The 27,389-nt window shown below is 56.9% G+C and overlaps 1 protein-coding gene across 5 annotated transcripts in view; it reads left to right on the top strand.

Annotated features, from left to right (window-relative positions):
* The window catches only part of INPP5A (inositol polyphosphate-5-phosphatase A), a 180,841-nt gene that overhangs the window by 82,402 nt on the left and 71,050 nt on the right, over positions 1-27,389 (top strand). For all 5 annotated transcript variants that reach the window (XM_060098390.1, XM_060098388.1, XM_060098392.1 and 2 more), the window contains exons 3-4: positions 461-561; positions 4,057-4,144. In XM_060098390.1, the coding sequence (XP_059954373.1) occupies positions 461-561; positions 4,057-4,144 (189 nt within the window). The remainder of the gene's footprint in view (positions 1-460; positions 562-4,056; positions 4,145-27,389) is intronic.

Genomic DNA, 27,389 nt, shown 5'->3' with positions numbered 1-27,389 from the left:
GCCCCGTGTCCGGCCTGCCCCGTGGGGCTGGGGAAGGGATGTGCACGCCGGGCGTGAGTTGGCGTCAGCTCCTTGCATGACCAGCTTTGCTCCCTCCCGGACGGTGAGAGACGTGTGCACACACACATGCACAGCACTGACATGCACACGACACGTGTGTGCTTGCATCCTCATGGGGGCCATAGTAGCGTCAGTGATGGCTGCCCTCACATGTGAGGTTAGGGTGCGTGTTTGTTCCTCTGGGCCTTTGCAGGTGCCCTGCAGCTGACACGTGGGACTCTGTAGTTGGGAGGAAACGCCCAGATTGCTGAGGAAGGTTCTGAGGAGTTGTGAATCCTTTCTGAGGATTTGTAGTAACGGGGAGGGAATGGCCCTGGGGACCGAGATGCTCAGGATTTGTGGGGAAAGCACTGTGGCAGGAGCCCCGCGGGGCCTGACGCTGCCGTGTGTTCCTCCCCAGGTCGTGCACACGCACAGGCCGCACTTCCTGGCCCTGCACTGCCAGGAGTTCGGAGGGAAGAACTATGAAGCCTCCATGTCGCACGTGGACAAGTTCGTCAGGTACGTCCTGGGGCAGCCGCTTGTCCCTCTGCTTCCTCCTGGGGTGGGGGGCACGCTCGTGTGAGCGTGAGGCCTGGGGTGGGGTGACAGTGCCCCCCGGGTCCAGGCCGAGATGCGGTCACGTGGCCTGATGGCTGTGAGCCTGCTGCTTCTGCTACTGCTGCGGCCGGGGACAGACGGGGCTGATGTCCACGCAGCAGCTCACAGCTTTCCTGTCACAGTGGGACGGGCACAGAGCACCATCGTCGGTGTGGCTTTGTGGACGGCGGGCCTGCCTGGCGCCGCACGGGAAGCGAGGGCCCGGGCCTCGGGAAGTGGACGCAGGGGCGGTGGCAGGACAGGTGGGACGGCAGGCCTGGGCCAAGAGGCTGCGTGCCGGACAGCCCCGGGTATCGGCAGCCGCCGGAGCATCCTTCCTGCCTCTGGCCCCAGTGCCTGGGGCACCCTCTCTGCACTGTGTCCCGTGCAATGTGGCCCTGTCCTCCCCGACCCCGGACCCCGGGCCCCGTGACTTCTCCCACCGGCGGAGTGTGGGGTTGTGACACGTGCCACTCGTGAGGCTGGTCGCTGAAGGCGGCTGTGGGTGGGGTGGGCCGGGGCCACGTGTGGTGTGCAGGTCTGCGGGTGGGTGGCCTCTATACGCTCTCAGCCTGGGGCCCCGTCCGAGGCTGAGTCCAGCTGCTGTCCCAGGCCTCGGCCCCTGTCACAGTCCCCAGTGGCGTGGAATGACACAAGCCATCCGTGTTTTCAGCTGTCAAATTCTGGGGTCCTTTGTTAAAAGGCAAATTTTTAAAAGCTGCCAGACTTTCCCCAAATAATCTATAACTTAAGGCAATTTCAAGCAAAATGTTTTCTTAGCACTTAAACTAACACTAGAATTAATATGGAAGCGCAGAGAGGCAGGACTGGCTGCAGTCCTTCTGAAGCCCAGCAAGGGGGGTGTCCTCACCTCCCCCGGCCCGAGGGCCTCTGTGTGTGTGTGTGTGTGTGTGTGTGTGTGTGCGCGCGCGCGCGGGCGGCAACTAGATGCGTGGCAGCGGAGCTCCTGCCCCGCTTCACCCCAGTGTGCAGCAGGTGGCAGCTGGGTCAGGGGGTGGTACCACTGGTGTCCTGGGCCAGGAAACCCTGAAGCTGCGGCCCCAGCTCGTTGCCGTCCTCTCCACACACAGGGACGAATTTCAGTTATCACCGAGTCAATGTAAAAGGCCCGAGGACAATTCGAGAGTAAAGTGTAGGAGAGCATCTAGGGAGAGATTTCTTTAAAAAGGTGCAAAAGTGCAGCCCGCAAGAGGAAAGACTGACGCATCTGACCATGTTGAAGTTAAAAGCTTTATCCAAAGACACTACAAACAAAGTAAAAGTTTAGCCACACTTGGGAAAAGATATCCGCAACATACTTTACTGACAGAAATCGTCAGTATTTAAATATATAAAGAACTGCAGTAAGTCAGGAAGAAAAGAACCCCTTTGGAGAAGCTGGGCACATCAGCGACAAGCCGACTCAGGTGGGGGGCAGCGCCTGGCAGGGCCGTGCGTCCGAGCTTGCAGGATCCCACGGCTGCCGTCCCCTGCCGTCCCCCTGCTGTCGTCGGAGATGTTTTCCTCCTGCCTGTGCTCTGCGTCCCATACATGTTGTTATTTTTGCTTAAAACAGTCAGTTGCCTCTTGAAAAGGTTAAAAAGTGAGAGAACATGTCACCTGCTTGACTAGTCCCCTGCCCCTCCCGGGGTGAGTCCTTCTCCGTACAGTCAGCTTTCTCTCCAGCACCATTTTCCTTCAGCCTGAGAACTTGAACATTTATCTCAACACAAGTTGCTGCTGGTCAATTCTCTCAGCTTTTGTTGATCTGAAAAAAGTCTTTGTCTTTGTTTTTGAAAGATACTTTTGTTGTAAACAGAATTCTAGCTGGTCCATTTTGTTCCTTTCAGTGCTTTAAGGATATTGTTCCATTGTTTTCGGTGTGCCATTGTCCCTGAGGAGAATCGGGCTGTTGTTCTCGTCTTAATTTTCTGTATATAGTGTGTCTTTTTTCCTGACTGCTAAGTTTGTCTTTCTAGCTGGTTAGCAGCAACTTGATTGTTTTGCTTTAGTTTGATTTTCTTTGTGTTTATTTTGCTTGCGGTTCTTTGAGCTTTTTCAACCTGTAGGTTTATGACTTTACTGAGATTTGGGGAAATCTTTTGCGTGGTTTCTTCCCTTCTCTTTTGTTCTTGGACTCTGGCTTCCTGATGGTAGACTGTCACACAGGTCTCTACAGCTCTTTCAGTTTTTTTTTTTTTTTTCAGTCCATTTTTCCTCTTTGCTCCAGTTTGGATAGCTGTGTCTGTTCTTCTTTACGTTTTAATCTGCTGTTAGGCCTATTCAGTGAATTTATTTCTGATGCTGTATTTTTCAGCTCTAGAACTTTCAGTTGTATCCATGTTTTCCTGTAAATCTTTGGTTACATTTATAATAGCCGTTTCAAGTTTCTTTTCAGCCAACTCCATCATTTTTATCCTTTCGACATCTGTTTCTGTTGCTTTTTTTTGTAGATTATGGGTCCTATCTGTTGCTTCTTCAACATGTCAGTAATTTTGATTCTGCTGCTGTGTGTGTTTTGTGTCTGCGTCTTGCCTCGCCCCCTAAAGCATGTTGGGGTTCATCCCAGCAGGCAGGTAGGTGCTTGAGGACTACTTGGATCCCCTCGAGGCTTATCTCCTTCCTTCCCCTCCTTCCTGCTCCTTCCTGCCTTCCTCACTGTCACTCCTTAAAGCTGGAGCCCCTCTTCTTCCTGCCCTGAGTGCTGGCTGCTCACACGGCACCCATGTCCTCCACCCCCTGCCGGGGCGCTGGTTATGGGGGGCGGGTCAGGTGCCTCTGTCCATCCGGCACCATCACAGAACTTGAGGGTGCACGGCAGCTCTGTCCCGGCCATGTCTGTAGAGATGGCGGCGAGGTCGCCTGCTGAAGGCTCTTCTGGTGACAAAGTGTGGCCGTGAGGTGTGCAGTCAGGGCTGGAGCCTGTTCATAAGGGACGTCTGGAGACCCTTCCCTCCTTCTTGCTGCAAAGCCTTGGCCACTTGGTCACGGTCCTCAGCTTCTCTCCCGTGAGGAGTGAATGTGGGCGGGACTGCCCAGGCCTGGGGGCGCCTGTGTGGCCTCTGTGAGGACCGGGCGCAAACAGCCAGGACGCCCCACAGGCTGTGGACTCAAACTTTCCTGGCGTGTGGCCCTGGGTGAGTTCCCAGTGTCAGCTTCCCGAGGGGCCCCCATCCTGCTCATCTCACGGCCGGCATGGAGCGGCCTGCGCTGAGGGCACATAGTGGGTCTCAGTTTATGCCACCTTCGCCTCTCTTCCCCCTCCCCCCTTCCTTCCTTCCCCCCCGTTGCTGTTGTTTTCAGGACAACGTAAAGCATGGTTTCTAAGCTGCCATTCCTGTGCTTTGTAAGCGCTCCTATAAGAGGGTGCAGTGTCCGTGTGGCTGTGCGTTAAACAGCTCCCTCTTTGCCTTCCAGAGAACTGCTGTCCAGTGATGCGATGAAAGAGTACAACAGGGCGCGGGTCTACCTGGATGAAAACTACAAGTCCCAGGAGCACTTCACGGTGAGCACTCTTTCCTTCCGTGGAGTAAGCATTGGACAAGCCAAGCGTCTGCTGGAGCTGCGATCCTCTGATTACGTAAAGAGGCTCGGTGGCCAGCTCTGTCACGGGCACAGGCAGCCGTGCGTGAATTACAGTGCGACAGTGGTCTGAGGGATGGCGGATGCCCGGGGAAGCAGCCCCGGCTGACGTGGTGGCCGCGGGTGTGCCGGGTGCAGGGCCAGGCAGGGGCATCTCGGAGCAGCGAGGTTGGCCGGTGTTGAGTGGCCGTTGCTGGTGGGAGGCTCTCGCCGTGTTTGGGGAGCCCTGAGGCCGCCTGTGCTCCTTTGTGTCGTGTGTCATCTGTCCTCTGCGGCCTTCCCCTCACGCCGTCCCCTGCTTCAGGTGCAGGTGCTGGTTGCTGGGTCCCCTCCTCGAGGCATCCCTGACCCAGGGATCTGGCAGCAGGTGACCGTATGCCCGCTGCCTGGACCGGGGCTTGCGTGCGGGGAGTGGGGGCTGGGAAGAGCGTCCTGCATAGAGCGGCCAGGGCAGAGGTGCCACTGCGCTTCCCCTCTGCTTAGAGAGGCTCCTGCCAGGTTTCAGTCCTTAAATTCGGGGCGTCTGATGCCAGTTATGAGGTAGTCACGGACTGCAGATTCGTGTCTCTGCCTTTAGCTGCATCTGCAAGATCCTGCATCCCGGGGTCTTGCCTCTGCCACACTGCTCGGCCGGGGGACCCTCCCCGCATTCGCAGGGGCCTCACCCCACGGTGGCGGGCCCACCAAGGCCTCGAGGGCGGGGACACAGCCCCCCTCTCTCTCCCATTTCTCCCCGAGGGCTCCCTCTCCGCAGCTCATCCTGCAAATAAAAATGCTTTCCCCAAGTGGGACTTATTCAGATGAAAACTGCAGCGTCTGGAATGAGAACCACACCGTTATCAGCAGGTTAGGGCCACAGCGTCAGGAAGAGCTCCCTGAAGGGCCGCAGCCGCAGGAGGTGTGGAGAAAGAAGGACTTGGCGATGGGCGTCGCCCAGTGCCAGGGCGTCAGGTGGTGTCTCTGGAGCGCCAGGAGGGCTGGGAGAGGAAAGGGCTTGGAAAGGTCATGGCTGGGATCTGTCAGAGTTTGATACAATGTGTAAACCCCATAGATCCAGTCACTGTGACAAGCGTCAGGCGGTCAGCATCGTCCCCGGGTTGCTGCTGGTGGGTTAGCGGGGCCCCTCGTCGCCTCCTCCTCTCAGAGGCCTTGGTCCCTGCTCGGCCAGTAGAGACGCCATGGCCCACTGTGACCCTGGTCGCCTCTGCCTCGTGGACACCATGCTCGGGTCCTCACAGTCTCCTTTAGGTGGCAAGATGGGTATTTTACAAGTAAAAGGATGAAGAAAAAGACCATCCACATGGGTTCTGAGAAGGTAGGAGTGGCCAAGTTGATATCGAAGGAGCCTTCAGAGCGAGGGCTGTGACGGGGCCAGGGCGCAGGGGGCAGCTCCCCAAGGGGATGTGGCAGCCCATCGTGTGGGTACCCGTGTCAGAGCTACGTGGGCGGGAAAGCTGGCACAGTCCCTGACAGCCGGCGTGAGCTCACGGGCCTCCGTGGGACACGGGGCTGGCGGCTGCACGCGCAGCCCTGGGACGTGGACAGGGCATGTGGCATGTGGCACGTGGCATGCCAAGGGGCGAGGCGGGGCTGTCGGCCTCCACTCTCATCCCTGGGAAGGCGAGTCTTGCTCTGACGTTTGTCGGGGTGGGTGCAGGGTCTCCTGTGGTTGGGAGGGGGGTCTGTCCCGAGGACTCAGGCGTTCCCACCCTGGCGGCCAGAGCACAGGCGGTCTGGGGCCTGGACGAGTCTTGGCCTGTGTGTGCACATGGAACATTCCACACACTGAAATCTGACCCGAAAACGCAGCTCAGCACGTGTGGGAGATTGAGGTCACACAGAGGAACTAAATTAGGAGTAAATAAAAACGGTATCTGGAAAAGTCCCAAATATTTGGAAATAAACAAGAAACTTGTAAATAACCCATGAGTCATAAAGGACATTAGAAATTATTTCCAATTACACGAAAAACAAACTAAAAACCTTCAAAATTTGTGAGATGCACCTAAAGTAGTGCTTAGAGGGAAATTTCTAGCATCAAATGCTTACATTAGAAGTTTTTAAAACGAAGAGCAAATTTAACTAACGCCCGCACTAGAAAGGAAATCATAAAATAAGACAGAAATCAGTGAAATAGAAAATAGAATATTAGAGAAAATCAACGAAATCAAACTGATTTCTCAGAAAGGCTGACATATCTGATACGCCTTCCCCAGTGGACCAGAGACTGAGGCAGGGGTGGGTGGCCGAGGGAGAGTGGAGGCGTTTGTTTCCCTGGGGTGGAGGCCATCCTTCCGCTGAGGGAGTTATTCTGGCGCCGGCCTCCGTGCCCCACGGGGCTCTATGTGCGCTTGGGGCTGAGTCAACAGTGAAGTGTGGGTATCAGCTTGTTAGTGGATGCCGGGGCCTTGGTTCTTGTGCACAGCAACTGCGGCCTCAGGAAGGCCAGGAGCTCCCACTGTCTCTGTCTGTGGAAGTTTTCCATAGTTTTTTGAAATGCTGAGTTTTCTAGTTCTCTGTGGTCTGTTTTGTGTCACCTGTCGTGACATGCTGATGTAAAACCTGCGTCTCTCCTCCAGCCAAATGCTTGGTGGGCTGAGAAAAGGTTTGTGTTGGAGGCGCCTGGGGGCTGAGAGCTCCATTTTGGTCTTGCTCATCCCTGGAGATTTATCTTAAAATGTGATTTCACAGTTTGCAACGGAATACAGAAACTTGCCAGAGCATTCCCGTCACTCAGCAGCTTCACTGGAGAAGTAGCTGTCTTGCAAACTGTTGTGTATAAGGCTGGTCATCAAAAATTATGTGATAACAAAAGTTGGAAGTAATTTTAAGTACCCAGGATTGGGTATTTTTACACTGTGGACCAGCCACATGGTGGAGTAATCTGCAACCACTGCAGACAGTACAGATGACACGCCCAGAAGATCTTCCTGTCCGGTTGGTGCATTGAGGTACCTAAGGATGATATTACATCCAGTCTGTTCTTCCACGAGTCGACTGTCACATTTACATCTGAGACCAGGGTGCATCTAACAGCCACAGCATCTCTCAATTAGAACCGGCAGTGTTTTCCTCTCTTGGTCTTAAGTACGCTGATGGCACGTTAGTCGGTGACAGGGCCATCCTGCTTGGTTCCAGTCTGGGACGGCGCTCGGGGCTGGCGCCTCCCTGGGCAGGACTGACCCTGCACGGGACAGCACCGCAGCAGACATGGGGATAAGCCCAGGTCTGAGGCCCTGAGACTGTGGCTCCAGGTGTCTGCAGGACTGGACAGTGTCTGGGAGTTGAGGATGAAGGTCCAGCCTGCCCAAGGAGGGGTGGGTGTGTCGGCTGGCTCTGCGAGGCTGTGGCCTGGCTTGCCTTCCAGGGTTGCTGTCCTGCCGGCGGTCCCCTCCTGCAACCACAGTCCAGTGCAGGCATGTTTCCCGGGGCGGGGGGTTGGGGGGGGATGGCCAGCGGTGCTCCACGCTCCGGGTCTGGACCTCATCCCAGACTCTTCCCCCCGGGGAGGCGTGTGCTTGTCACCCGTCTCCTGACTGGGACCGTAATGGCTTGTGATAAAATCCTGCTTGGCCCTGGCCATGCGGCCCCGGCCCCGTCGTGCTCGTCCATGGCCCCTTCAGCGTGTCGTGCGTGGAACCGCCTTTGCCAGGTCCCCTGGACGTCCTGTTGGAGGGGACCTGGGCAGCGCTGTCCAGGTACATGGCCACCCTCTCGCCCCAGCCTGGTGGCCTCTGGCTGTCAGAGGGAGGAAAATTTAACTTTTACAAAATTAATAGTATTGGAGCAATATTTTTAGCTGAGTGTGGTTCAAATAATAGGCCATTAATTGAAAAAGGAAATTGAAATGAATTTATCTTGTACATAAATGCTGTCACAGGTATTAATAGGCATCAGAAAATCGCAGCTGTTCCCAGAAAGAGCTGAATCTGCAGCTGCACCTGCTGATGAGCATAATGGTGGGGGGCTCACGGAAACATGGGAGGCTGTGTGTCCTGGGGGTTGGCGTCCTGGGGGGCTGTGTCCTGGGGGTCAGCTTCCTGGGGGGCTGTGTCCTGGCGGTCGGCGTCCTGGGGGGTTGTGTCCTGAGGGTCGGCGTCCTGGGGGGTTGTATGTCCTGGGGGTCGGCGTCCTGGGGGCCTGTGTCCTGGGGGTCGGCGTCCTGGGGGGCTGTGTCCTGGCGGTCGGCGTCCTTGGGGCCTGTGTCCTGGGGGTCGGCGTCCTGGGGGTGCTCTGGGCCAGCAGGGTCTGCAGTCTGGAGGAGCTGTGGCTGGGTGGGCAGCGAGCTGGGGGGCTGTGTCCTTGGGGGCAGTGGCACACCAGGAGCCTGCAGATGCTCATCTTCACCAGGAGATGGCGGCAAAGCAGCATTTCCCATCCCGAGCAGGAGCTGCTCAAAGGGCAAGTTTTAGACTTAAATAAAATGATTATGGGAAGTTTTGTCTGCTCCTAAGAACCATCCCGAGTGGCCACTCACTTAAGCACGTGGCTCGTCTGGTCTCCTCAGGCCTGAGGAGGCAGAGTGTCCCCCACTGGGCGTCCTGCCGCAGGCCACCCTCCCTCAGGCCTTGCCCGCTGGCCGGGTCCCTGCCCGCCTGCGTGTCCTTCTGGAAAGTCGAGTTGGAAGTCTGTTCGTTCAGAGGTGCCACCAGCCTGGCGTGCTGACATCGCCCGTCCCGCTCCCGGGAACTCATTGACCGCCATCATGGGCCAAGGACCTGGCCCCGGGCGTGGACAGAGCCACGGGTGAGCCGGACGGGACGGGACGGAGGGAGCTCGCGGGCTGCTGCGGCGCCTCAGACCCCGGCCCCCCCTCGTCTCTGGGCACCGGCCACCTTGGTGTGCTTGGGGTTGGCCCTCTGATGACTGTGTCTTCCTCCTCAAATCCAGAGTCCGGGAGCAGCAGCCTGTTCCCTGTGCTGCCCGGGGCCTGGGCTGGTGCCAGCGCGTGCCGGTGCTCGGCAGACGTGCTCTGAGCAGGGAAGGAGGCGTCCTGGGGCAGAGGGGCCAGGATGCAGTGGTGGGTTGGATGTGGATGCCCCGGGCGCCCCCAACGTGGGTCCAGAGACACGGATGCACCACTGTGAGCTCACGGTGGGTGCCGGCCTGAGGACAGACCTCGAGGCCATCGGGGTGTACGTGCATTGAAGACCGCGGGTTGGGCGAGTTTCCCCAGAGGAGGCTGGGAAGACAGAAGGCTCATGCGGGGGCATAGTTGGGGATGTGGGGGCAGGGGCGGGCTGGAGGGCACGCGACAGTGAAGGAGAACCCCCGAGGGAGGGGCTGCCCCCCAGGCACCCGCCCTCCCCGGCCCCGCCCCCTGCCCAAGGCTGCCGGAGCGGAAGTGGGCTTCTGGGCGGGGCGCCCAGCAGAGGAAGGGTGGGGCTGTGCAGCCAGCGCCCTGGACGGCCTGCACCCAAGCGGTTTCCGTGGTGAGGTGGTAAACACCGTCTCCTGGCTGACGTCGACGCCCGACATCCCCCAGTGATTTTGTGTTTGCCTGAAGGAGGCAAGGTGGCCCAGTTTAATCCCCCGGTGAGAGTTCAGACGCGGGTTCTGTTCCCGCCATGCCAGGTGCGCTCACGGAAGGTGACCGTCTCCAGGGTCGTGTTCATGGCAAGCAGGAGTGCCCAGAAGGGAGCGCTCCAGTGAGCCCCTTGCGGGGTCCCTTGAGGTGTGACTGCGGGGGACCCGCAAGGCCTGACCCACCCGCTCCCTGTTCCCACGGCGGCTCCCGAGTCCCTCCCAGGCACCACGTGGTGGGATGAGCCCGGTTATTGTTGGGACGCCACGCGTGGGGTGAGGCCAGGGGCCACGTCCCGCTCACCCGGCTGATCCTCACCTGTGCCTGTAGGACGTTTGCAGACACAGAGGAGGGGGGACTTCCCTGCCTGGTGGTCCAGTGGTTAAGACTCTGCGCTTCCAGCGCAAGGGGTGCGGGTTCGATCCCTGGTCGGAGAACTAGATCCCTCGTGCTTGGCAGGCAAAAGACCAAAACATAAAACAGAAGCAATGTTGTAACAAATTCAATAAAGACTTTAAAAATGGTCCACGTGAAAAAAAACACCTTAAACAAAACATGCCTTTAAAAAGAAAAATGCAGAGGAGACCAAGAGAAGGGGGCACGGCTGTCACTCAGCCGTCCCTCCTGGACCGCGATGGTGCCGCGTTCTGCAGGCCCGCGTCCCGAGGAAGGTGGCTGCCACCCCGACGCACCCTCCGTCCTGCTCTTTCCCTCCTCCGTCCCCTGCAGGTACCGCAGGCCCTTTGCACCAGCCCTGCCCTCCCTGGGCGCCCTTGCTTCGCAGGCCCCATGGACCAGCTGCCCCAGGAGAGGTCAGAAGTGCTAGCCGTCCTCCTCCTGGGCCTCTCCCTTCCCTCCTCCCTCCAAGGCCCCTCCTTGTCATACGCACATCCTGCCCCTTCCCAGGGCCTGGCTCCCCGCGTCTGCGTCTGTCATGCGTGCTCGTGACTGAAGCGTCAGCAGTGGCAGTGTGAGCACCACCCCCTGTACATCATTGGATTTAACCATGGAGTCCGGTGGAAGAGCGTTAATAGTCAGGCACGTGATGTGAATCTGTGGCTTTGTCAGAAAAGTGATTCGTACAAGAATGCTTGGAAGAAACCTTCTCAGTTACAAGGGTTGGGCCCCAAGGTGGGTTGGGACTTTCCTCAGAGGCAGGAGACTGGGCTGTTTATCAGTGTAAATTCAGGGCTTCTCAGGGCTGGTGAAGGCTCCAAGCAGGCACAGCCAGTGGCCACTCACGTGCCCCCCTCACCTGGGGACCCCGCATCCTCCCCCCTCACCTGGTCACCTGTGATGAAGAAGAGGAGGAGAATGGGGTAGGCGCCTTGCTCCCGAGGCAGGACATGCAGCCTGGCCCAGAGACCCCAACATGCAGTACCAGAGGGGCCACCTGAGGGGTGGGACTGACGCAAGTCCCTGGGGAGCCCCCCAGTACAGAGGGTTGGTGCTCTGAGCACGTGAGGTGCAGGCGCAGACCCTTGCTTGGTTTTCTCCCTGAAGCACCTGCTGGTGGAGCAGCCGGCGGCCACGGGCATCAGCTGCAGCCTGCTGGGCAGGACCCCCCAGAGCCTCCCGACTTGGCCTGCTCGGGCGACTGGGCGGGGAGCCTGGAGGGCGTCGCCCCCTCAGAGGGCGGGCGGCCCCCACCGTCTCTGCGGCAGGGCGGGCATGGCTGCCCCGTGCCGTGGCCTCACCCCTCCCCTCCCCTCCCCTCCCCTCCCCTCCCCTCCCGCAGTGGCACCGCATCAGCCCCGCGCGCGTCCGTGGCGGGAGGGGCCTTTCTGGCAGCGCCTTCGCGAGTCTCCCTTGTCCGGTGTCATCCTGCAGGACCTGAGCCGCGTGGCCGTCTGTCCAGTGGACATGACGCCCAGGGAGCGCGGGCCGGAGGCTGTCGGAGGGCTCCCCCTGCTGGCGCCGGGCCGGGGTCGTGGGCCCAGGGGGAGCCATGCGGTCGGGGCAGCCACGCGGGCGTCCGCGGGCTGGGAGAGTGCGCAGCGCGGGCGCCCTGGACGGCTTTGGTGACCATGGCGTTGCCTGAACACGCGGTGGTTCCGACTTCCCCTCAAAGCTCGGAAAGTGGGGTTGCATCTGGGCAGACGGGTCAGCGGCCGGCACCTGTGTCCCCAGGGCATCGGGAAGGCCGGCTCGGGAAGGCCGGCGCGGGGAGGGGCTCTGGGGCTGCGCCTGGAAGATGGAGGCCCCGCGCTGCCCAGGGTCCCAGGCTCGCTCTCCTCCGCTTCCCACCGCCGGCCTCCACCTTCATCCGCAGTTAACTTGACCCCTGGAAGGGGGCGCCATTTCCTGTGGGGTGAGAGTGCGGCCAGACCAGAAACCCACTGACACAAATTCAAGGCTCACAAAGGTTCCCCGAGACCGTGGCCTCGCTGGTCGGGCGGGGGAGGAAGTCGAAGTTGGGAAAAGCGACCCTTTCAGGCCCCTCCAGGAAGCACCTCCCCATCCCTGGCCTAAAGCTGCGCTTTGCAAACCCACCTGTCCACGGGTCCCCAGGCCAAGAGGGCGCAGTGGCCTGATGGCATTTCTCCCTCCACGTCAGACCAGGAGGCCCAGGGACAGGCCCTGCACCTGGGGTGGGCATGGGGGTCTGTGTGTGCCCCGAGGAGGTCCTCGCCCTGGAGGGTCCGTCCGCGTCCCCACTCACTCCACTGTCCATGCCGGTGGCTCCTGGGCCCAGGACCCTTTGAAGGCAGGTCACCAACAAAGCAGTTCCCTCTTCTTCCTTCTCCTCCCTGTTTTGGGGGCTCCTTCCCCTCCTCACCGGGGGAACACAGGTCTGGAGGGTCCGCGCTGGCCTCGGTGGTCTCCTTCTGCAGGAGGGTCTGGGCCTGCCTTCCAGCCGTGGTGGCAGCTGCTCTTCTCCGTCGTGTCCCAGGGCCCTCCCCGCCCCTCGGTGGCCCAGTGCCTGTGCAGGGGGCAGGCCGGAAGCCACGCTCCTTCCGAGGAGACGCCCTCCTGGACCCGCCTGGTTCCTTGCTCCGAGACCCGCCCCTTCCCTGTCTCTGCTCTCCTGGATAAGATCTTCGGGGAAATTTATAGGAAAGTAATGGAGCTACTGATGTCCTCTGATCCAGGAAAGGGGAGCAGGGCAAGTGCATCCTGATGAGGGAACCGACCTGCTTTGGGGGCCCCTCCGGCCCCGCCCCGTCTCCCAGCCTCTCGCCCCGCCTGTGGTCCAGACAGGCCTGATAAAGTGAGGGAAGCAAGATTGGTTTTCCGAGGGCACCGGGCCCTCCACGCTCAGCTAAATCACGGCTGTCGGCCTCGGGGGTGGGGGACAGCCGCTCCCGCTGCGGCCCCTGCAGCCCCGTGGGACGTGGTGATGTGCGGCCGGGCAGCGGCAGGGGCTGCAGGGAAGGTGAAGCTGTCTTATCGATCTTTTTCGCACTAAAATATGAGCCACTTCACTCTGCTCCCTGCTGCTGTGATGTGAACAATAATAACTCGGATCCAAATTAAAAATATTGATCTCTGGAAGGTGCTGAAAGTAAATAAACACCTTCCGAAGTTTTCGGGTCAGCCGAGAGACGGCACTCAGCAATAAATGTGTCTGCATGCCAGAGTCCAGGGTGCTTGATCTGTTTTTTCTTTAAATTGATTTTTCATTATTTACTTCCTAAAAGTGTTGGAATTTGGTCCTCAACTGTTAAATCCCAGTGTTTGGGCAAATTATTTCTTTGGGGCTTATGAGGTGCGCCTAATCCACTTGTTCATTGATTGATTGATTTTTGACTCAATAAGCTTGCAGCCTGGGCCTTATTTAGGGCTTCCGTCATAATTTTTTATGCATTTAGGCTCGGCTTTTTTATTTCCCTCTAACGGATGAGCTGGCGTTGGGCTATGAAGCGGGGAGGACAGTTGCCGGGCTAGTTGGATCTGGCTGTGCGTCCGCGGAGCTGGGCGTGTCCTGGCTGAGGGCCAGCGGTGGGGCAGAGCCCTCGGGGCCTCTGAAAACCCACTTGCCCACCGGGGTGTGACCCCGGGGGTCCCGAGCCGTCTGCAAGCACGCGGCTTAAGTCTTGGATGCGGTGATCTTCCGGGAGCCCAGGAGACGCCAGGCCGGGTGCTTCCGGAGGCTCTCCTCTCCAGAGGCCCCGAAAGCTTGGGCGCATCGGGTCGCCGCACAGTCTGGGTCCGCGGGCCTGGCAGGAAGGCGGGAGGGCTGGGGACTGGGGGCCCCTCGGGAAGGACAGAGGAAGTGCTGTGTGGCGCCTTCTGTGGGGCCGTCGTGAGGTGAAAACTCACCTGGGAAGACCGCAGACTTCAAACGCGTCTCATGGCCGACAGCGGGCCCTGCTGCCCGAGAGCCCTGGCCGTTCCCACTGGTGGCTGGAACAGGGCACCGCCAGGCGCGGGAGCTCCCTGGGCTGGACGCCGGGGCGGCAGGAAGAAGGGGGCTGTGCCTGGGGCCCTGGGGGGGCGGTGCACTGCCCCACCCCCTGCTCTGTGTGCCCAAGGCCACTGTGCGGCCCTAAGTTCCAGGAGGGCCCCTGTGTGCCTGCTCGCGGCCGTGGGAAGCAGTGGCTGCAGGTCCTGTGTGGGCCGTCCCACAGGTGATGCTGAGTGCTGGTGACACGGAAAGCACGTGTGCAGGGCCCCGTGTCTGCTCCAGCGGAGCCCTCCATGGAAGGCCTCTCCCGGGATCCTCACGCGGCCCACCGTTGCCCACACTGGGTGGAGGAGGTGGCCAAGGCCGTGGAGGCTTCCCTGCCTCACCTGGACTTGAATCCCAGGCCATGAGGCTGCCTCAGTGCCTTGCCCGAGAGCTGGGGTCCTGACTGCCGCCCAGGCCGGAGACATTCTGAGAGTGGCTGGCGTGCTGGCCAGAGGGTAGGAGGGCCACTGGCTGGGGCACGGAGGTGTCACTGGGTCCTGCAGAGGACAGAGCCCTCGGGGGTCTAGGCGGGCCTGTTTGGGAGGGATGGAGGGTCCAGGAGGAAGGAACTGCTTTTCTCAATCCTGTTTGGAGGTGGTGGAGTGAGGGGGACATGGCAATAGCTGCTGTACCAGCATGGTGGCAGGGTGCAGGACCCCAGGTGTGTCGTCGGCCAGTCGGGGTTTTGGGTGGGAGGTGGGAGGAGCCCCGCCATCCTGGACACGTGGCCTGCCCTCTGGGGGCTGAGACGATCCCTCTCTAACAGGGAGCTTGTCCGAGTGCCAGACACCCCTGAGTGTCCAGTCCTGGGTCCTATTTTCCAGCCATAATGCCCATTTCTGGAGCACTGGTACCTGCCCCTCGCTTTGGGCACCACTTCCCCCCAGAAGCCCCATTTCAGATGAGAACATGTGTCTCGGAGGATGGCGTGCCCTTCAGGTGCACCTGGGAGGCTTGCTGGCTGCCGTAGGAAGTTTGGAACACTGCCCTCCATTTCCCACCGAAGACCAAGAAGGCTGCCCGGGGGCAGCTGCAGAAGGCTCCTTGCGGCAGGCTTGGCCCGGTCCTGCTGGTGTGTCGGCACACGCGGAGCCGAGACCACAGGTGTCGGCCTTCTGAGAGCTGAGTCTGCTGTTCTCGGCAGGAAGCTCGAAGGTGCGGTGGAGCCTTTCGGTTTGGCTGCAGGACACGCGTGCTGTGCTCTGTGTGCTGGGCCTACTGTGGGTGCCACGGACGCAGAGACACAGGACACACACCACGCTGCCTGCGATTCCCCATGCACTACACACAGTGCACTCACGCTCTTTGCCCTCGTGGAGCTTGCACACTCCAGTGAGCAAACATGCAGACATGCAACACTCAACCCACAGCGTGTGACATGCTGCATGTGACCCTACATGTGACCTGACATCCTCACACTCTCTGCCCTCGCGGACGCTGGGGCAAACACACAGCTGTGCAGTTGTGAGGTGTGAAGAGAGCTGATGTGCCTGTGTCTGCTGCCCGGAAGTGCCCGCGGGGCCTGATGGTGACAGGAGTGGAGAGCAGGCTGCTCTGAGGACGGCATTTAGTGAGACCCTGAAGGATGTGTGGGAGTGGGTGGGGAAGGAAGGGGAAAGGGCAGTCCAGGCAGGGCAGTCATGTGGGCACAAGACCAGGGCAGACTCAGAGATGTGCCCCCTGGGCCCCTTTGGGGTGGCCTGCTGCTGGCCGTGGGGCACGTGGTCCTGGGTGGCCTCCCCTGCCTGCCTCCCCGAGGCCGTGTCCTGCCTGGGCAGCCCACCCTGGTGACTGAGGGAGCGAGGGCATAAAGACCCAGCACCGAAGCCCCATGGGGCAACTCTGAGGGAAGAGAGGGAAGGGCAAGGGCCAGAGGAGCAGGGGCCCTGGCAGTGCCTACTTCCAAGGCCACACTGGAAGGCAAAAGACAGACCTTAACCTCTGGCATGCCAGAATTTCCATCCAGAATTCCCATCCAGCCAGCTTATAAACGTGCAAGCAGGGAAAAATGAAAATGGTACCTCAGATATGTAAGGCCTTTTAAAATAGTATGTCCCCAGTGCCCTCTGTCAGGAAGCTTTGGTTCTCTACCCAAAGATCCAGGAAGCACAGGAAGCAGGGGTTTGAGCACAGCAGCTCCCTTGAGGGCGCGAGCAGAGAGCTCGGACGTGAGGGTTGGTTCCTCCGCCCTGACCAGGGGTCTGCTGGGCTCTTAGCAGAGGGCCACACCTGGCTCCCTGGGCGTGAAGAGTGGACGCCCTTTCTGTTCAGCTTGGGAAACACTGATGTGTGCTCCTCTGTACTAGGCCTGATTCTCAGCTCTCAAGGGAACCCCCAGGTCAGTAGTGAAGGGAGATCCCAGGAGGATAACCATGTACTAGGCGAGAGAGCAGTCATGCAGCTGGTTGAGTTTCTGAGAGAGAGTCTCCAAGCAGGTGAGATTGATGTGGAAACATACGGAGACGAGGTTTAGAGAGTGTGTGAATGACTTACGATAAATGTATATTAAAGAACTCAGTTAACAAAAAAAGAAGGCAGTAACGAACTCCAGGGAAAACAAAGAGCTATTCAAGAGAGGAAAAGCAGTTGTAACGAAATAAGTGGCTCTATTGTGAAGAGCATCTTCAAAGTTATAATGATATAAATACCGATTATTAATTTAAGTAAAAATGTGTTTTTATCTGGAGGATGGGGATGAGGGATAGTGTGTGTGTGTGTATGTGTGTGTGTGTCATGTGAATGAAGGAGGAAGGTGGTGTAAAGGGGTTAAATCCTCATCTTCCACAGTGGAAAAATCAGTAGTCAATATTGAAGACTAGAAAATCAAGAAGTAGCATTGTAAGCTTTAGAGATACGGAGGGACATGCCAAAGGAAACCATTAAAAGAGAGTAACAGCCTCTGGGGAGTGAAACTTGTAACGGTCAGGGCACTGCTATTTTCCCATTGTAAGCTTTGCAGAACTGTGACTTTTTAAGACAAACTTTAAAAAACAGAAATAGCAGGAAGAGATTCCTTCCCTTATTGGTGACCTCAGAGGAGACGGACCAAGGAGCAGGTGGAGGTGGTGCTCGGGCCGCCTGGCCTCAGGGAGATGGCATGTGGATTTGTGTGCTGACGCACAGAGGCGGCTGTGGGCAGTGCATGGGGGTAGTTCCGGCCGTTGAACACAGGCTGTGTGAGAGAGATTACAGTGCGGGAGGAGGCTAGCATCCTGGAGATTCCTTGAGCATCAGGCAGAGGAATTTGAGTGGTCGGCAGAGAACCATTGCAGAGTTTTGGGAAAAGAGGTACGGCCATCAGAGAGGCAGGGAAGGGATGGGCGGGGTGTTTGGAATGTGAAAGGCCTATGGATGTAGCTTTGAAGTTCTTGTTGACATCAGTCCCCAGAGTGCACCAGGAGTGGTGACCCACTGTGGGTTTATGTTCTTGACTCTGTGCCCTCCTCTCTCTGAGCCTGAGCCATCCAGGGCATGTCCCCTAGTGAACACTGAGGAGAAACGGGCTGAACCCAGGAGGTGAAGACAGTGCAGACTCTGAGTCTCCTGGGATGAGGAAGCCAGGGTGTGACCAGTCCTGGAGTACAGCTTACAGCCCCCATCCCTGCACACACACCCTTTCACTCCCGCCAAATCACACTGCACCTCCAAATGCATATCTCCACCCCTCTGTGCTGTAGTTTTGAAAACACAGTCCAGAGCCAAGGGCAAATTGTTTGAGGCTTGAGATCAACTTTACTGAATTGACTGCATTGAATGTAATGAGGACAATATCTCCTTCAGGGAAAAACAATACAAAATGCAGTGCTTTCATGAATAGTCAGAATGGATTTGCTAATGGAAAAGTATTTTGTTTATGTCTTTAAAATCTGGTCATGTAGTTACAGCTTATAAGCTGTCAACTTGTAAATGATTTAGGTGGAAAATGAAATTCAAATAACATTACCATTTATAGTAGCACCAAAATGTGAAATATTTAGAATAACTTAGGCCAAAGATAAGCACTACAACATACTGTTGAGAGAAATTAAAGAAGAATGGAGAGATATACCATGTTCATGGATTGAAAGACTCAGTATTGTTAAGATGTCATTTCTCCCAAAATCTATGTAAAGATTCAGTGCAGTACCAATCAAAATCAGAGCAGACTCTTTTTTTTTTAATAGAAATTGACAAACTGGTTCTAAAATTTATATGGAAATGTAAAGAACCTAGATTAGCCAAAACAATTTTGAAAATGAACAAAGATGGAGGAGTCATACTACCTGATTAAGATTTATTATAAATCTACAGTACTCAGGACAGTGTAGTCTTGTAAAACCAGAGATATCGATCATGGACCAGAATGGAGAATCTAGAAACAGGCCCACCCCACCATTGATTTTTGACGAAGGTATTGGGGCAACTCAGTGTGGGGACAATAATCTTTTCCCAACTGGTGCTGTAACAGATGGCCATGTACAACAACAAAGCCTCAATCCTTACTTCAAAACTTATGAAAATTTAACCCAAACAGACTACAGACCTAGTATAAGAGCTAAAACCGTAAAAGTTCTACAGGAATACATAGGAGGAAATCTTAGTGACTTTGGCTTTGGCAAAGAGTCCTTAAATATGACACAAAAAGCGCAAACTACTACTAAAGAAAACATTAAGCTATCATCAAAATGAAAAACAGTTGTTCTTCAAAAGATACAAAAATAGTTCACAGCCAAAGAGAAAATATTTGCAAAATATCTCTGATAAAGGGCTTCTTTTTTTTTTTTTTTTTTTTTTTTTTTGTGCTGTACACGGGCCTCTCACTGTTGTGGCCTCTCCCGTGGCGAAGCACAGGCTCCGGACGCGCAGGCTCAGCGGCCATGGCTCACGGGCCCAGCCGCTCCGCGGCATGTGGGATCTTCCCAGACCGGGGCATGAACCCGTGTCCCCTGCATCGGCAGGCGGACTCTCAACCACTGCGCCACCAGGGAAGCCCAACTTTTTTTTTTTTTTTTTTTTTTTTGCAGTATGCGGGCCCCTCACTGCTGTGGCCTCTCCCGTTGCAGAGCACAGGCTCCGGACATGCAGGCTCAGCAACCATGGCTCACGGGCCCAGCCGCTCCGCGGCATGTGGGATCTTCCCGGACCGGGGCACGAACCCACGTCCCCTGCATCGGCAGGCGGACTTTCAACCACTGCACCACCAGGGAAGCCTTCTGATAAAGGACTTTATCTAGAGTACTACACGTAAAGAACTGTTACGAATCAGTACTAACCAGACAACTGAATTTCTGAAAGATCTGAACAGACAGTTCACCGGATGAAGTATAGAAATGGCAAATAAGCATGTGAACATATACTCAACACCATTAGTCACTAGAGCAATGCGATGAAGAGCACATTGTTTGTTAAAGATCACAAATGTTCCACTATAGGCTTAAGTGAAAAGACTGACCACGTCAAGTGCTGGAGAGGGTGAGGAAGAGCCGAACTCTCAGATATTGCTACAGCAGAAATGTCAGGTCACACAACCTCTGGGGAAAAGACATGGGGAGTGTCTTAAGTTAAAAGCACACCTACCATATGACCTAGCCTTTCCACCACTAGGTACCCACCTAGGAAAGATGAAAGCACATGTCCACACAAGGACTGCACATAAGTGTTTATGGCAACTTTACCCCCAAACTGTAGACGACCCAAACATCCACCAGCAGGTCAGTGGATAGACCAGCTACAGTACCACTCGGCAGTGGAAGGTGAAGAACTGTTGATACAGGAGATGGTACGGATGGATGTCAGAGATTATGCCAAGTGAAAGACGCCAGATGAAACACACATTCTGTGTGACTCCATTTGTATAATCTTGAAAACGAAAACTGATCTGCAATGACAGAAAGTAGTTAGTGGTTTCCTCAGACAGGGACTGGAGGGATCCGGGGACCGAGGGACACAGGGAAACCCCCCTGGGTGATGGACGTGCTTGTTACCTTGATTGTGGTGTTGGTTTCAGAGGTGTGTAGATACGTCATGCCTCATCTAATTGCAGACTTTAAGTCTATACAGTTTTCTATATCCATCAATAACACTTTAAAAAATATCTAGTCATGTGGTTAATGGCTGATAAGCAGTCAAACTTTAAATGATTTAACTGTAAAAGGATATTTCCATTACAAGCTGACTCCAGGTAAAAGCCATACAAATTGTTCTGTATGTCTTATGATTGAGGAAACTTAACGTTCCGCACGAAGTAACAGCAGAGTGTGAATAATTTTCAATTTCACATGTGCCCTATGCAGATATTATCAGTATAAAATTCATTCTTTAGGTAAAATAAGGCTTTATTGATTTTGAATGTAACATTGTTCCAACTCAATGAAATAGTGTTGACTTTGGTGCACATTTTCTCCTTACTTTGGGCTGGCGGGCGCTCTCTTTTGGTGTGTAGTTGGCCAGTCCATTTGCACGTGATTTACATTCCTGTGATGGGGCCTGTGAGACGGGCGTGGGGTCTGCAGGCTGGGTGTGGGGAGGGGCCAGGAAAAAGCTCCTGGGGCGGGGGGTGCAGGAAGTGGCCCACGCGCAGCTGTGTGGTGTAAGGAGTGGTCCCCATTGCGGCCACGGCTCCCCCGCCCACCACAGGCTGATCACACAGCTGCCCGCCCCGGTGTCCCCAGGCTGTCCCCCACCTACATTGCGCTCACTGTGTGCACAGGGTCACGGCTGTATTGATGTGATTCCTTGGTGAAGGGGCCCCTGTTCCTTTGCCCAAAGCCCCGCTTGGGGCAGTTTTCCTGATCCAGGTGGTTGTTTGTCTCTGCTTCCATCTCACCACTGTGGGCTGCTGGCAGGGCCCTTCCCTCACCCTCAGACGGCTCTCTGGGTGGGAATCGGGCTGGGCTCTCGGTGGCAGTGACAGGGCCCGGGTGGCGATCGGTCAGGGGCAGACAGGTGTGATGGAGCGCGTGTCACCCGCCGCCTGGAAACAAATGCAGCTCCTGGAATGTCCTGGTGAACAAGTGAAAAATTGTAAAGCTCTTAAGGACTTCCAGGCTTGTTAGCATTTTTTGACAGGAAATCAGTGAAGCAGTGAACATAAAGAGTGGTCCCGTCGCCTCACGGTTTACCTGTTGTCCGTTCATTCAGCCTGAGTGACACGCCCCCGCCCCCCAGCCCTGAGCTCAGCCAGATTACCAGGCCCCCCGTCCTTCTCCCGGGACCCTGCGCCACTGCGCCGGGGCTCCAGCCTCATGCTCCCAGGGGACCCCCAGGGGACCCCCCCCAGGAGCCCTCCGAGCAGACGCCTCCTCTGACGCCTGCAGCTGGACAGCAGACTCCGGGAGCTGAGCCCCAGGAGTGTGGCCCTTTGGGTTTCACAGCGCGTTCCCAGAGGAGGGCGGGCACAGGGTCCCGGGAAGGCCTGGTGAGGTGGGGCTTCCTGAGGCCTCCCCGGGGCTCCCGGGGAGGTGGGCATCGGCCAGCCTTCCGTGTGGGCGACGCCTGAGTTCCTGTGACGGGTGGGCTGGGGTCCAGGCGGAGCTCGGGGTGGTGTGGGCTGGCCGGGCTCTGCCTTGTAGACCGTCCGCAGCCCGTCGAGGAGAGCGGGGTGCAGGGTCTCCGGGGAAGGACGGCCTGCCGCGGGCCAGCGCCCGGCTCGTGCCCGATGCGTGCACGGAGCTGCATCTGCCATCTGGGCGTTAGTCCTCACGCTGGACCATGAGGGTGGCCAGTGCAGGGCTTCGCTGGCCGGTCTCCGGTTGGCCTGTGCCTTCATCCCCAGGCCCACGTGTGTGAACAGCACAGCCTGGTGCCTGCCACGCGCAGCCAGCTAGCAGAGGTCCTCATCTGTGTCCGGGCCTCGTGGTGCCCGTGGGTTGTAACTCAGTGGGGGACATGGCCATCGGGCTCTGCGCGTCGGCCACATCCTTTCTGGATTTATGTCTGTTAGACTGTGCTGCTTCCTGTTGGTCCCAGCCCTGTCCCCCAAAAGAGAGGAAATGGCATCGGGCAAGCCCAGTGCAGGGGTCCCGCCAGGGGGCCGTCTGCAGCTGCTGTCTGCGGTGGCGCGGTGTGGCTCTCAGGGCTGGTGCTAGATCAGGGCCCCCATTGGCGGGGGACTTGTTGGCAGGGGCTCCACACCCCCCTGTGCAGCCGGGTGCTGAGCCGTCAACAGGCCGCCCCTCCCTGCCCAGAGCTTTCCGAGGTGGTGGCTGGGCACCAGTGTCTCCGGGCTGCACCCTTCAGGGTGTCCCGCCAGCTGAGCTGTTCCTACTCCGGGCCCGTCGGACAGGAGGAAACGAAAAGCGGACGGAGCTCGGCAACTGTATGTGCGTCCCGTGTTCCCTGCAGAATTCCTGGCATTTTCAGAAAGGCCCACGGTGTCGAGCCCGTCACCTTCCACCTGGAGCCACCCTCCCGGGTGCCTTGTGTCCCGAGAGCCCCGGACACCACCTCTGAGACGCACACAGATACCTGTCCGGGATTTGCTAGATAAATAAATGTTGGTGAGGCAGATGAATCACCAGAGAATGGATGCATGGCAGCGAATGAATAACCTGCAAGTATCACACAGATACTTGACTTTCAAGTCAGTGTGTCCCATGGTTTTCCCTTGATTTTGTATCTCTCGCCTTTCAGAAGTCCTGCTTTTTAACTATTACAAGGAAAAGTGGGTTGAGATTTGGGGTTTTCCTCGTTGTATGATTGTGTTCCGGGTTGAAAGGAGGAATGTCTGCACCCTGATGGCCCCTCCCCGCGTCTGCCTTAAAATCGAATAATCGTGTGTCCGACTCTCCTCCACGTTGTGGTTGATTTTAATGCATCCTTAAAAATCCCTTCCTGTCTAGTTCCTCACCTTCGAACATGATAATCTGTAGTCGGGATGTTTGCAGTTAGAAGCCGAAGAGGGGAACCACGTGCAGACACGCTGCTACGATTGCGTGGATTTTCCACTGTATCCTGCTGGCGGGACGGTGAGGACAGGGAGATTGTCACATCAACAGACGGGCAGCAGTCAAGGCCCGTTCAACATTCAGGCCATGGTGGGGAAGTGCCAGCCACAACCTCCCTCCTCTGCAGAAAGTGGAGGGACGTTCAGGCGACGGAAGGCTGCAAAGCCCGGTCAGCTGCCCTGGATCGGGGAGGCCCTGGCCCCCCGCGGTGGCTCTCCTGCTCCCGGCCGCCTTCTGGGGTGGCCCAGTGTCCACGATGGTCCAAGGAGGCCCTGAGAGATGGGCCGCAGGGCGCTTTCACATCTTTCAGACGGAAACTGCTACACTTCTCTCTTCATCTTGATATTAATGTTTGGTTGTCAGCTTTTATTGGGGATTTGAAGGATGAGGCCCAGGGACGGCAGGTGTCCCCTTGGAGCAGCCCCTCCAGTGCTGTGGACACCGTCCCCCGTGTGTGCCCCCCCGCCCCACCGTAAGTGGCTCAGGTGGAGAAATACCTGTGCAGGAGAATTAGTCAGAGGGTCTGACTTGTACTCTGGGCCCAGTGCTCCAGGTACTGGGCGAGCAAAGGTGATTTTTTGTTTGTTTAATTTTTTTTTTTATTAATCCTCCACTCCCACCCGCCACTCACGAAAAAAATGGCCAGACACATCTTTCCGGGCTGGGGCCAGACCAGCCAGGAATGGGCAAGACTGAGGTCTATATATCAGTTTTCGAGAGCCCGTAATGCATGATGTGATTGTGCCTGTCTAAAAATGGCTGCCACGAGCGGCAGCAGACGTTACACTGTGACCTGAAGTGGCGGGGCTGCGGCCCCATTTGGGTCAGAGCTGCGCTATTTAATAAATGGGCGCTCTTGTTCCAACCATCGAAATTATTTAAAGGGTTTTCAAAAGAGAGAGAACAAATCAAATCAAATCACAACTGTTGTATCTCATTCCGGAGTCAAGTGTAGTTTTTAAAATGTGGGCCTTGTATAGCATCTCCTCCCAGTTTTCATCTATTATCACGATAATTGAGTTTGTAGCTGGAATTAAATTTATCAAATTGTGTTATCCTCTTTAGAAATTGGAGAGGTAGCCTGGCAGGGCGCGGCAGAGTTAATCCGCTTTGCTGAAGCCCCCGGTGGCTCCACGAGGCCCATCCAGGCAGCTCAGACATCTTCCTGTCACCCTGGACACGCTGTAATTTCCCCTCAATCCCTTGTGCAAATAATGACATTTGAATCGAGCATTAACAGGCTTAATTACTTTAAAATTGTCATTTTAATTTACACTGATATAGTATTGATCATACAAGCAGAGATTAAGCTGTTCAGTGGAGCGGATGATGGGGAATTAAACATTAAAGGGCCCTCCAGGGGCTGCGCGCTGCCCAGCGAGAGCGGAAGAGGGATGATGCTTCTCGGTAATGAACTGGCAGCATGCGGGGACATGAATCTCGGGCTCCTGGAAAAGTGGAAATAATGGGGTTTGGGAGGCATTTGCAGGTTATTCATTCGCTGCCATGCATCAATTCTCCGGTGATTCATCTGCCTCACCAACATTTATTTATCTAGCAAATTCCGAGCTGTGACCTTTTGGCTGAGCACATCGACCAGAAGTTGGAGTGGAGATTTTTCAGGTGTAACTTTTGTAAGTGTTTGTTATGTTTTCTTATGTCTCTTGTCACACCCAACAGACGCCTCCGTCTTTCAGATGCACTCGGGATCTGGGCCGCGTGGCGCCAGCGGGACTGGCGGGGCCGGTTTAAGTGTCACTGGTCCCTTTTTAGACGACACGACTTGAGAGTCTTGCATTTTCACCAAGGAAGGCTTGGCCCTTTGCCTCCTTCCAGGTCGTCTTTAAGTTTTCTTATAGTCAGAGCGACCCCCGACCGTACCGGTGCTGCTGGTGGAGAGAGCGTGGAAATGAAGCAGAACATCCCCTTTGCAGAAGCAAGCACGCTGACACACTCCTCCCGGCTCGTGCCAGAGCACATCACATATCTTAACCTCAAACCGTTTCACTCTGTAGAGGTTACGTAATAAAAACTTAACGTGATTGATTTTATAGCTCAGCAGGGAAAAATGAAAATCTTGATCACTGTCCACGATGGCTTTATTTTAAACAGCGGCCTAGAGATTTAATTAGAGCCTGATCAGGGAGGTGAAGAAATGCTGCTCCCTCGCTCAGGAGAAGCGTGGATTTGCACTTGGGAGCGTTAGAAGGGCTTATCGTTTCTCCTCAGTGTGACTTAAAAGCTTGTTTTCCATTTTACTTATTCTTGACTAGCTCACTGATCTTCAGCCCTCAACAGTAGCACTTTTTGTTTGGTTGAGTTCTGTGGCTTTCTGCAAAAATGGCCGCGCTCTGATGCATCACAAGCACTACTCGCTTTTATTGGGCACCTACTGTTTGCCAGGATTGTTCTGAAAGCGTGACCATGATTCCCCCATTTTATAGCTGGGGACTTGGAGACAGAAAGGCCCAGAAACACTAGTGACTGGACCTGGTGGGCAGTCCAGAGGGTCACAGGCACGGCCCCTGCAGCCCCGCCCGAGGCACAGATAGACAGTAAAGAGAGGGAATGCACACGCGTGTTATCTTAACCCTCCGCTTTTAGACCTGCCAGCACATCCTTACAGAGGAGGACGGGGCCTCAGTGACCCGGGTTCATAAACTAGTCAGGACGATTCCCAAGGACACTCCTGGGACAGGTGGCCGTGCTCTGTCGGGCCCTTTTCCTTGACAGCCGTGGGAGAGTGACGGCCAGTCCTCCGTGCTCTCTCCAAGCCTCACTGGAGTGGCGTCGACGCGCCCGTCAGCTGGTCAAGGGCGGGGCGCGAGGCAACCGGTGGGGCGGACTCCAGGAGGGCTGTCCTCTCTGACACGGGACGAGGTGCCACCAGAGGCTCGTTGAGACTGTCCGGGCATGGGGATGACAGGCTTGCAGCGCTGGGCTCTTGGCTGTGAGCCCCGGGGCAGCCGGGCTGCGTCGCGGCCCTCCCAGGTATCGTTACATGTGTTTCCCGAGGTGGCCCTGCTCTCCTCGTTGGGGTCGGGGCTGAGGCTGCACATCACACAGTGACTCAGTGGCTCCCAGTGGAAGTAGTGTGGTGCGTGCACACAGCAGGGCCTGCCCTCCGTGCCCTCACTGCCCCCAGCACTCGAGGGGCGTCCTGCATCCCTGCCCAAGTGGCCCCCACCCTCCCTGCAGTCTCTGCAGCCCCTGAGCCCCCGGGTCCTCGGGCCGCCCCTGGCAAAGCCCAGGCCCACAGACCTCCTCCCGAGAATCCCCTCTCCCGCCAAAGCCTGGCGCTGCCCCCAGGCCTCCGGATCCGCCTTCTGCCCTGGCCCCGGCCCCGGGCCCCCCGTGTCCCCCTCACCACTTCAAGCCCCGTCCCCTTCCCGCCGGCGTCCACCCGCATGTCAGACCCTCCCCCCAATCGTCTGCCAGTGACTCTGTGACCAATGGGCAGGCAGGACGTGTGAGGCCCCGGCCACTGAGGAGAGGGTGCCCCTGGGCCTCGTCCACCCCATCCCGACCGTGCAGGACGTTGGGCTCACGGCTGGGGGCTCGGTGTCCCCAGTGGCCTCCTCGGAGGGGCCGTCAGGAGTCCCCGCACCATCGGTTTTTCTCGTTGGGCCTGATTGTCCCCATCAGCACACAGGCCCGTGTTTCTCTCTTTTATGGAAAAAAGCTCTCCTGACCTTCTCCTCCCCTCGATTCTCTATCCTGGGGAAGCACTGATTTTTCTTACTTCCTAAGGGAAGGGAGCTCCGCGGTGCCGGGGGGAGTGCAGGCGGGAGTGGTTGTCGTGCTGCTTCTCCGTGACCTCGTCAATAGGATCAGTAGGTCCCATTCCTGTCGAGGCCGCAGGGGGCGACTGTTGTGACCTGGCCTCAGAGAGAGGCAAGGGAGGAGGGGCCTTTTTTTCACGTTATGGGCATCACGCTACCCGCGTGGTGTGAAATGTGGGGTGCGTGGGAGCCACCGCCTTCCTGCCTTTATCTGGTGCAGCGGGGGGCGGGCAGCAGGCTCACCAAGGGGGCGACGCAGGGACACATGGGAGCCTCTGCCGGCTGACCGCCCCTCCCTGCTGTGCCATCGTGTTCCCCGGGCCGTAGCGGGGCTCCGCGTGGTGGGAGAAGCTTCTCACCATCTGACCGGCCTGGTGGTCAACTCTGAGCCGCTGTGTCCCGATCCGGCGCCGCCTGCTGCGGGTCAGAGCGGCCCTAAAACGCAGACACGGGGCGCACCTCCCACGCCACCAAGGGGGGCCCAGGAACGGGACTGGGGTCCCCAAATCAGGAAGAGCAGGTGTGGGAGGTGAGCTCGGGGCTGT

The sequence above is a fragment of the Mesoplodon densirostris genome, chromosome 1, assembly GCF_025265405.1.
Source record: "Mesoplodon densirostris isolate mMesDen1 chromosome 1, mMesDen1 primary haplotype, whole genome shotgun sequence".
Taxonomy (NCBI): domain Eukaryota; kingdom Metazoa; phylum Chordata; class Mammalia; order Artiodactyla; family Ziphiidae; genus Mesoplodon; species Mesoplodon densirostris.
Note: the sequence above shows the minus strand (reverse complement) of the source record. Positions and strands in the feature narration are given on the sequence as shown.